The sequence below is a fragment of the Tetranychus urticae genome, chromosome 3, assembly GCF_039701765.1.
Source record: "Tetranychus urticae isolate SD_2017Ah chromosome 3, NJAU_TeUrti_SD_1.0, whole genome shotgun sequence".
NCBI lineage: Eukaryota > Metazoa > Arthropoda > Arachnida > Trombidiformes > Tetranychidae > Tetranychus > Tetranychus urticae.
In genome coordinates this window covers 15,237,592-15,248,003 of record NC_142960.1, presented here as the reverse complement: position 1 = coordinate 15,248,003, position 10,412 = coordinate 15,237,592, and the positions used below count along the sequence as shown (strand labels likewise).

The window sequence follows — 10,412 nt, the reverse complement described above, 5'->3', positions numbered from 1 at the left end:
AAACCTAACTCACGCCCAAAACATCCAAAGGTAGAAGCGCCATCTCTAGACTCTATACCTAACTAATTACACCTGCAAAATAATAGCAATATGAAAAGCTATTAATAAACTGGTAATCGTCAAGTTACTCGTAGTCAAAATTGTACCTTACTTGTACCGTCAGTACTCTAATTACTCAATTGATCCAGGTGAATATAACAATGTAAATTACTCACACTGAAAAAGGTGCTTTAAGACCTTTCCACCAAAAAAAACCTCTCAAACTTGTGAAAAACTGCAGTCGTTTATTGACTAAATTTCAATGAATCTATCAGTCGTCGGCGATTTTTCTTAACCATAATTAACAATGACTGCTAATTGCCTGATATTAATTCATGTTGATTTTATCAAACTATTTCGAAATAGATTGTCAGCTTTCTATTCCAGCTTTCAATGTAGATTACAAGAACATGCTCAAACAACAATATCTATGAGTTCATTCAGAACTGGTTATCACAAAACTGGTGAATAGATGTAGCAACAGCACCTGGTAGCAAGAGCTTTCTTTTTTCCACTTGCTATTTCTCTCTCTCTCTCTCTCTCTTGTTTGTTTTTTCCCTGCCTTTTTATTTTGTAAATTTTACCGAGTTATTGCAAAAGGATTGTTTTTTTCCATAATTATTTTGTGTTTAAATCAGTTACCAATTACAATTTATAATCATCAGCTTGTTATAACCGCGCCAAAATTGTTATTATTGAACTTGTGACATTGCTCTTCTTTTTTTCATCTTTTTGTTTATGGTGAACCATTGGAATGAAATATTGGTTCCGCCCTAGAATCAACGTGTTGTGTTGTTTTTTGTTCTTACTATAACCAATTTTCACAATGTTGTCTACTATCATCTTGTTTACCGTTGTTATAATTATTAACTGAGAAGGAGCTCCTGTAATAATATGTGTTCATCAACGAGATGAGAGATTAGATTTGTTTCTCATTGTGCTTGGTGCTTCATATAGAAATAGTATTGGTTATTACTACATATTTCGTAACTCTTTCAACATTCCTCACTAGATATGTTTGTGACCATTAAAAAATATTCCATTTTGGTATTTAAATTGTGATAAATGTGGCGCAACGGTAAGCGCTTTCCCTGTCCTGATTGTCATAAGACGTTTGCAACCCAAGTAGATCTTAAAGCACACCTAATGAGACATATCACACAACATCCATATGTTTGTTTTGCCTGTGGAAAAGGTTTCAAATATGACCATACATTGGATTTCCATATTAAAAGTCAACATGGAGCCGAGAATGGAACTGGTAATACAAGTACCGGATCTAGTGGTAAAAATGAGTCATTTAACTTGAAATCTTTGAATCGAAAAAGTTGTAAGATGAAACGAGAAATGGTAGACGATAAATCTGGTTCTAGTGTTATTAGTGGAGTTGGATTATTTGGTATTGGCTCTGGAACTGGTACAGTTTCTGGTTCTGGCTCTGGTGCTGGTTCTGGTATTGGTACTGGTACAGGACTGGATAACCAAAACAATAATCGTGCTTTGAATAATAGTAGCAGTATTGGTGAGAGAAACAAACAACAACGTAGGGATCAACCACTTATTGGAAGACTGAGAGAAATGGACGATCCAATTGGAAATACTAATGTGAAGCATAATAAAAATAACAAGGCTCGTGAAAATTGTGATGATCAAAGTTTTAACGGTGGTATTTCTAGTGATATTATTTCTCAACATCATCAACTCCACAATCAACACAACCAACCACAACATGTTCTTACAAATAACCCTCTCCAAATACCTGGTTCTTTAATTGAACCAAACAGTATTCTAAATGGATTAAAATTTCCTATTTCACTTAGTTCCTATCCATCATGTACAACTACAGCCTCACATACATCTACACTTAATTCAATACCGTTTGTACCTACAACATTATTACCATCATCAGGATCTACATTGACATCATCATTACCATCATCAGTTTCATCACCATCTTTGATTCCTTCATTAGCATCATCTTTGTTAACATCATCAACAAATTTAACATCAACAACAACATCAACTGCAACGATAGCTGCAACAAAAACACCAACAACAACAAGTACTGCAAATAAAGATAAAATGTCATCAATAGTTGCTATTAATTCAAATTTAGCATCAAATTTGCCATTAATTGATTTCGGTTTACAGGGTGATTTATCTCCAAGAAATTTACAAATTAAATCAGAGAAAGTTTTGATATCTGTTCTAGAAGGTGTTCATCCAGTTAACGAGCAAACTTATTCATTGTACAAATGTTGTTTATGTGGTTTTGCTTTTCCAAGTCTCGAACCTGTCAGTATTCATATTCAGTCATTGCATTCAAACAATTTAAATTTAACTTGTGATAAATGTGGCGCAACATTTAAATGGAAAAGTGAATTACAATTACATGAACAATTACACAAAGCAATGGATCAGTCAGTGAATAATTTTATTCTTAATAATGGTGAAGAAATTGATAGCAATAATAATAATAATAATAATAATAATAATAGTAACAGTAATGGTAACAACATCAACAACAACATTAAAAATCAAAATAATGTTAATAATATCAAAAGCAAATCTCAACTACAGAATCATCATTCACTACAAAATCAACTTAAACAAGATCATAACCATCCACATTTACAAAAACAATTACAACTCCAACTACAACAACTTCAACAACACCAACATCAACAGCAATCACAACAATCGTCGCGTTCATTGATTATGCCATCATTTTTGCAACCAAATTTAGTTTTTATGAACCAATATTTAAATAGTGATGATCATAAAATTGGTAATGATAATGATGATATCCGACGGAGAAGTAACATTGGAATTAAAGAAGAAGACGAAGGAAATGAAGGAATACAAGAAGAGGCAGATGAAGAATCAAAATGTGATCAAGATGAAAATATTGATGAAGATGATGGTCAAGGATTGAATTTAAGTTTGAAACCGCAATATAAAACAAAAGTTGAAGATGTTAACCCGAGTTACGATAAAAATAATAGTCTGATGATGTCTATGATGATGATGAGAAACAAGAATAATAATTTGAAATTAAACAACAATATAAATAATGAGAATGATGAAAATAATAACAATGGTCATGATAGGATGACATCAATGGATGAACCAATTGATCTAAAAATTGAATCATTTTCAGATTCAAATAATAACAATATCAATAATTTGGGAAATAACATTATTTCAAATTCATTGAATTTTCTACATTCATCATTATTACCATCATCAATGGGATTATCATTTCCACCAATGTCATCATCATCATCTTCAACATCAATATCAACATCAGCAGCACAAGCATCAGCCGCTGCCGCCGCCGCAGCAGCAGTATTTGCAAAAAACATAGCACCTAAACAATCACAATTACACCAACAAAATATTGGTGGATTAAATTCATTTCAATTACAAAACATTGGACCAAGTAATGTATCAAGATCTATATCATCACCATCATCGTCATTATCCACCGGTACAATATCATCTGTATCATCGAGTGGAGGTGCAGCATTGAATTCTGGTAATGTAAATGTAAATGTTAATGGAATTGGAAACATTGGAATGGGTAAAATAACTGAACCTATTGGTGATATTGAAGAAACAGCTCCGGGTCAATTCAAGTGTAGATTTTGTGACAAAACATTTGATCGAATATTCTCTGTTCATCGCCATGAAAGAGTTCATACAGGGTATAAACCATGCATTTGTAAAGAATGTGGTCGTGGTTTTAGTGAAAAAAGGAATCTTCGACATCATACTATTCGATTTCATAGTGATGGAAGTGGCCGTGAACTGTTGAAAAGAAATCGTAAAGAAAAGTCGATGGCTTCAGCGGCATCTTTTTTAAAGAAAGCTGCAGTTCGTCTTCTTAGCAATTCTAGTGTTGAAGGAAGTGCAATGGAAGAAGACGATATCATGAGCAATAGACTAACAAGTGATAATAACAACAATAATATAAATATCAACATAAATTCCAATAATAATAATAATAATGATGGTGATGATGGAAAGAACGACATGAAAAAATGTTCAAGTAATTATAATTATAAAAATAATGATAATACTGATGGAAGTAAAGACGATGAATTTGACCAAAGATCTCGGATTAGTGATGATATAAGTGGGAATACGGACAATTACAATTCAACCTTTAATTGCAATGACAAAGATGACAATAATAATAATAATAACAATGGTGATGAAGATGATGATGTTAATTATTACAATAATTATCATCATAAGCAAATGAACATGAAAAGGATGAATAGAAAAAATATTAATAATAATAATATTTGTGATAAAGAAATGGGTTCTGATGCAAATGGAGATTCAAATATTGAAGATAATATTGGAGATAAAATATGTTTAAATTCATCTTCATTGTCATCGTCTTCATCATTATCATTATCATTGTCATTATCATCATCATCTCGACGCCGTAAAAGTAAACCAAGTAAAAAGATTTCCAATAATATTGAATCTGGAGATAAAAGTGATGAAGAATGTGAAGCTGATGAAAATGTTGGAATAAAAGAAGAAGCAAAAGAAGGAGAAGAAAAAGAAATGGAAGAAGACATTGAAGGAGATGAAGATGACGAAGAAGATGCAGAAGTAGATGATGAAAGGGAAGAAGGTTATAGACATGGACATGGATATCGACAGAGACGAGGACATGGACATGGACAGAGAGATGGAAACGAAAGAGAAAGAAATGAAGAAGATGTCAATGGAAATGAAGATGAAGATGGAGATGACGATTCTATGATGATTACAGGTGATGAAGAAGCTGTTGGTTTAATTGATGATGATTACAACGATGATAAAAATAACAATAATAACAACACCAATAATGATAATAATTCAATGGAGAGACGAAATGGTGAAAATGGCGATGAAAAAGTAAATGATTCTATTGATAATATAAATAATCGTAAAAATATTGAAAATGATCTCAATGGCTCTGTCAATGGTAATAATAATAATCATAATTTACATGAAGGTAAATTAAGATTACATGGAGCTTTCTTCTCTAATTACAGTCCCAGGTATTTAATTTATATATTGTCTACTTCGATCTTGTTAATTCTTAAAAATATACTAATCTAGTTCATTATCTTCTTTCAAGACTTGCACTGGTTGATAAAGTAACGAAACGTGGTGAATCAAGTAGACCAATGATTGGACCTGATGGTAGATATCTATATCCATGTGGCTACTGTCAGAAGACATTTTGTTCATCATCAGATCTCAATAGGCACATTGGTTTTCATGAAAGTACGTTAAATAATTCATTTCACGATAATCAAGCAATTATCTTAATATATTCTTTCTTCTTATATTACAGATGTTCGTCCATTTAAATGTGAATTCTGTGATTATCAAAGTCGCACAAACAGTCAACTTAAAGTCCATATGATGAGACATGCCGGTAGGTTTAGTGTTTTTTGCTTATAAAACAACGTTACATAAATTGTTATCTTAGGAAAAGCAATTTGAAGTCTTAAAAATGCGCATTACCTTTTTATGTATCATACAAATGGATAAAATATTTTGCTCATTTGCTTCTCAAGTGTAATTAACCCGGAAACAAAATGACGATGAATATTTATTTGCACATTTTACTTGAAACCAATCGTTAAACATTTTCATTTCTATATTTTTGTCATAATTTCCTTTGCAATGGCAAAGGGAAATATTGATATTGTAAGCCTGTTTTTGCTCATTCATTGTTGAAGGTTTGGTCAATATTTTGCCATGAGAAAAGTATGCGAAACTCACTGTTTATATCATTCAACTTTTACCTTTTTCCCTTCCCCTTCTCTTCTCTCTCTCTCTTTTCCTTCTCATCATCATCAGGCAAAATCAGCTTGTCTTTTTCAGCAACTCTGTTTACCTTCGTTCATTAGATTTTATATTACATCTGTACAGTTTCACTCATGAGCTGGACATTGCCCACCATTTTGTTGAAAAATATCGTTCTCAAAAAAAAGAAATATCCTCTTTTGTTAAGTCCACATTTCTCTGATACCAGATTCTCAATCGATTGATGTTAATCCAATGTCACTTGAAACTCAGAATGTATCTTATTTGGGTCATTTCCCATGCGTGAAACCAACTCATAGCCATTTCTTTACATTATAGCCTTTTCATTTTTCCTCTACTTTTCGTCCATTTCTTCTTTCTTCATCTCTTCCTTCCTTCTCACTCTTTTCCCTTTATCTTCACACACACACACACGCTCACTCAATCAGGCAAATTTCATGTCTTTGTTCACCATCATCTTCATGATGTTGGTCATTCTGAGGATGATTTTCATGTCCACCTCGTTCTCATTCCCTTTAACAGAGAGAAACGTTAATCTTTCCAAAGAAAAGCTTTTTTATCTCTTTCCAATTGTTCTTTCATTCTGGTCATCTCACTCTGTCTATCTCATTGTTTTTCATGATATTTGTCGTGTGTTACTCCATCTTCCTATCAAGCTTTATGAACAAAAACACAAAGTACATCAGAAAAAAAACATTTCACTGTTCAGTTTATTATATTAAATAATGCGTTTCCACGATCACGTTGATTACCAATTCACTTCATTGATTGTAAACTTACTTTCCTCTCTATCAGTTAATTGATATACACTTGACTTTTCTAATTATAATAAGTTGCAAGCTACGATTTGAAATAATATTACTCAATTATGATTGAAGAAGGGCAAGTTGACAATTTAATACAATGTAAATTACCAGACATTTGTGATATTTTACTTTGCGCTTTTACCAACTTTATTATTGTCGTCATGCAATTCATTTAAGAATACAATTATTCTGTGATTCTTATCAGAGTTGAGAAGCTAGGAAAATGGTTAATTAATTGATTATATTCAATCTGATCACCTTTTTTACTTTACCAACCATCAACAAAAAAGCTTTCAGAGTTTTGAGAAAACTAATTCACTAATTTATTATTAAAATGTATCGTCATTTGCTCTCAATATGCACCTAATTAATTATCAATGGTTATTTCAACGTTGAAACGTTCATCTTAATTTTCACTCATGATAGTAATGATGTAATTGTAATTTATGTATCATTATACTTTGAATGACGAATTATGAATCATTCATTCTTTCTAATCATGTTACCAATCAAAATTCAATACATTGGTTTGGTTGCAAAAAAGCACTTGAAATTACCCTTAATAAGCATACAAAGGTATTTAACCATCAACTTCACATAATCCAATACCTTTCAGTCTAACTATTACAATTACATTTTTTTTGCCTAACTTTGTTTGTCTCACCTGTTCAAAAACAAACCCAATCTATCAAATTTATTTTAACCGTTAACCATTCAAATTTAGCTCTTATCATTACAGTTGATTGATTGATTGTTTCAACCTTATCATGTTATTTTTACCTTGTCAATTAGCATGGACAAAAATTTAATCACGCCAAAACCCAAATTTATATTAACATGATTTGGTTGAGACCAAAATTTCAATTTCATTTTGATATGTTTTGGTCTTGAAAGTCGCCTTTTATTATCACCACGACTACCTTTATTACGATTATTGTTACCATTAATGCTATTATCATCATTATTATTGTTATTATTAGGTTTAATGGTAGAGGCTTAATGTTGACCATTTTATGGGTTTCGTCGGTTATATCGATATCCTAAATGGTTCAACTGTAGATGACCAAAAGAACTCAAGTTATCTTCGATATTTCCCTTTGTTTTCCCTTCGTCTTTCTTCATCCAATTGCAATCATCTTCCATTAATTTTATGGCATCGTTTTTTTTCTTCATAGATTACAATTCACATGAACTCAATATATAATAGATAGACTCACAAATGGCAATAAACTTTCTACCTTTGCACAAATTGGTGTCCACTCTGGTCAAGCAACAATTCATATTAACCATTGATTTTTGATTAAATGCCATTTTCCCTTGATTTACGTTAATTTATCTCTTGGTTCATTTTTATTGCTTGCTTGTTGCCCTTTAAGTATCAGTTGTGTGTTTCAATATTTCTTGGTTTGATAATTTTGTAAGGATTACAGAGAATCGGTTTGTTCCCAATGTACATATGATTATTTGAATTCATGTTGAGCTGATGTGGATGAAAAGGAAACAAGTGTGTAATAATATACTCGAGTGCGTAATCAAATAAATTGGTTTACTTTATTTGATGACTGAATGATGAATCAATGAACCATAGAAACTGTTTCTTTTTTTTTTAATACAAACCAACTTTACAATTGCCAATTGCAAATTATACAAAGTTAACAATTATAATTGTGTTTCAACCCAGTGTATTGTAAATATTTGTTTACTAATGATATTTCTCTTCTCTCTTCTCTAATACAGGAATAAAACAGTTTATGTGTAATATTTGCAATTACAATGGAGTAACTCAATCTGATTTAAATCGCCATTGCAAGACACGTTCGCATCTTCTGCGAAGTGCAAATATCTGTTCCATATGTTCCTTAGGATTCTCAACACCAACCTTACTTGAAGATCATATCTTTAAATTTCATGACAACTCACAAAATAACCGTGGATCATCAGCAAGTCCTCAAGAATCAAAGAGCAACTTATCCTGTCCAACATCAACCACAGGCACTACATCAACATCATCACCCGCCTTGTCATTAGCATCCTCATCTAGAGAAAGGTTAACATCGAACCGGACCGATGAGATGGATAAACAGCAGCAAAAAAACGCTAGTCTTTTGAAACTAAATGCTAATAGATTTTCAGTCAACAATTTGTTATAAGTTTCTGTTTAGCTTGATTATGAGGAAAAACAACGAGATCAGCCATCATTCCAATTTAATTGAAACTTAGCTCAGCTAAATCCAATTAATATCAGTTTCTTTTAGTTTTTTCTTATACACTTGATTCCGATGAAATCATAACAAAACAGAAAAATCAAGCAAAACAAAAACTTACACATTAGTACCAACGATTTGATCATAATCATGTAGTGTTAACCTTACTCCAAATATTTGCAAAATGATGTAAATCATCAACATTAACATGAATATCATTACTAATACTTTAACCACCTAAATCACCTTCATCATCTAAACCTTGAAATAATGTTCAATTAACTTACGAAAATCACTAATGTTCAAATTGTACTCCTTAACACCATTCCAAAGCTAATTTCCTTTCTTGTTCATCTCATCTCTTTGTTTCTCTGTCCATCCAGCAAAGCTGTTTTCATTCTTAATGCTATTGATATTCCTAAAATTATTATTATTATTATTATTATTATCATTATCTATTTAAATTGTGCTTTTGATCATTATTAGGATGATTAGTATTATTATTATTATCTTGTCTTCCTTGCTTGTTTTCAACCTCCTTTTATCTCCGTTTATTTATCATCTCAACCATGTTAACATATTTTGTTCCTGAGATGAAATAATTTAGTTGCAAAAATTTGTTAAATGTTTCACAATTTTCTAGACAAAACAATTGAAAAGCATCAAAATATGTATAAGGTATTATGGTAACAATCAATTTTACCATAAACAAGAAATACGCAAAAAACCTCATTGAGAGACATTCGCTGAGATTTGATAATGCTTCGAAATGTTCCTCGCAATTTAGCATTGAATTAGCTAAATGTCTCACAATATTGTTCCCTAATATAACAATTGCAATACCATTCCCACCAAACAATGATTATGATAATACGAAAATGTCAATTCTCTGTAATTCCTTCTTTTAAATACCTCTTTTTGCCTCATTTTCATTCCCTTAAACTTATCATTTCTTGTTTATTCAATTTTCTTGAATATTGTATTTCCTTCAATTATTCCCAATTTTTTTATATTTTTTCTCCTCTGTTTCTATTTTTTATAGAAGGTACAATCTGCTGTATTCATCAATGTGAATGTAACCAGGATTCATCACAATACAATATTGCAATATGATACAAAATTGATGATCACCAGAATTAACTTTGAAGCTATCAATGTAACATCAACTGACAAACCTTAACAGTAAAGTGTTTACAATTAATGAACAGTCAAGATAAAAATGTTTTTTTCCTCCTCAACAAAAATAATTGTAAGAAATGAAATCAATACGAGCTTATGCCTTAAAATACTTGGTTGCTTTTTTGGCTTAATTGATAACTTTTTTTTCTGTGATTATAATACAAATAAACCATCTATTGAACCATCTAATCTTAAACGATCTCATGTAACATCATTTCAATTTCTTATACAACCTCCAAGTCAATTTACTTTCCCTAAGACAATCTAAATCTTAGCCAATTTGATTTGGTTCTGATTTCAACAATTATTTAACTGAATGGACTGGGTTGACTCTTCAATTATT

At 31.2% G+C, this 10,412-nt stretch overlaps 1 protein-coding gene across 1 annotated transcript; it reads left to right on the top strand.

Annotated features, from left to right (window-relative positions):
• Positions 1–106: 106 nt before the first annotated feature.
• On the top strand, positions 107–10,258 carry LOC107363854 (uncharacterized). The gene is made up of 4 exons (XM_025161251.2): positions 107–5,102; positions 5,183–5,331; positions 5,402–5,485; positions 8,424–10,258. The coding sequence occupies exons 1-4, from the start codon at positions 1,105–1,107 to the stop codon at positions 8,834–8,836; spliced, it is 4,644 nt and encodes a 1,547-aa protein (XP_025017019.2). The 5' UTR covers positions 107–1,104; the 3' UTR covers positions 8,837–10,258.
• The last annotated feature ends 154 nt before the right edge of the window (positions 10,259–10,412 follow it).

Coding starts and splice junctions, on each gene's coding strand:
- LOC107363854 (XM_025161251.2), top strand. CDS start 1,105: ATGTGGCGCAACGGTAAGCGCTTTCCCTGTCCTGATTGTCATAAGACG. Junction 5,103..5,182: donor TTCTCTAATTACAGTCCCAG/GTATTTAATTTA, acceptor TCTTCTTTCAAG/ACTTGCACTGGTTGATAAAG. Junction 5,486..8,423: donor CCATATGATGAGACATGCCG/GTAGGTTTAGTG, acceptor TCTCTAATACAG/GAATAAAACAGTTTATGTGT.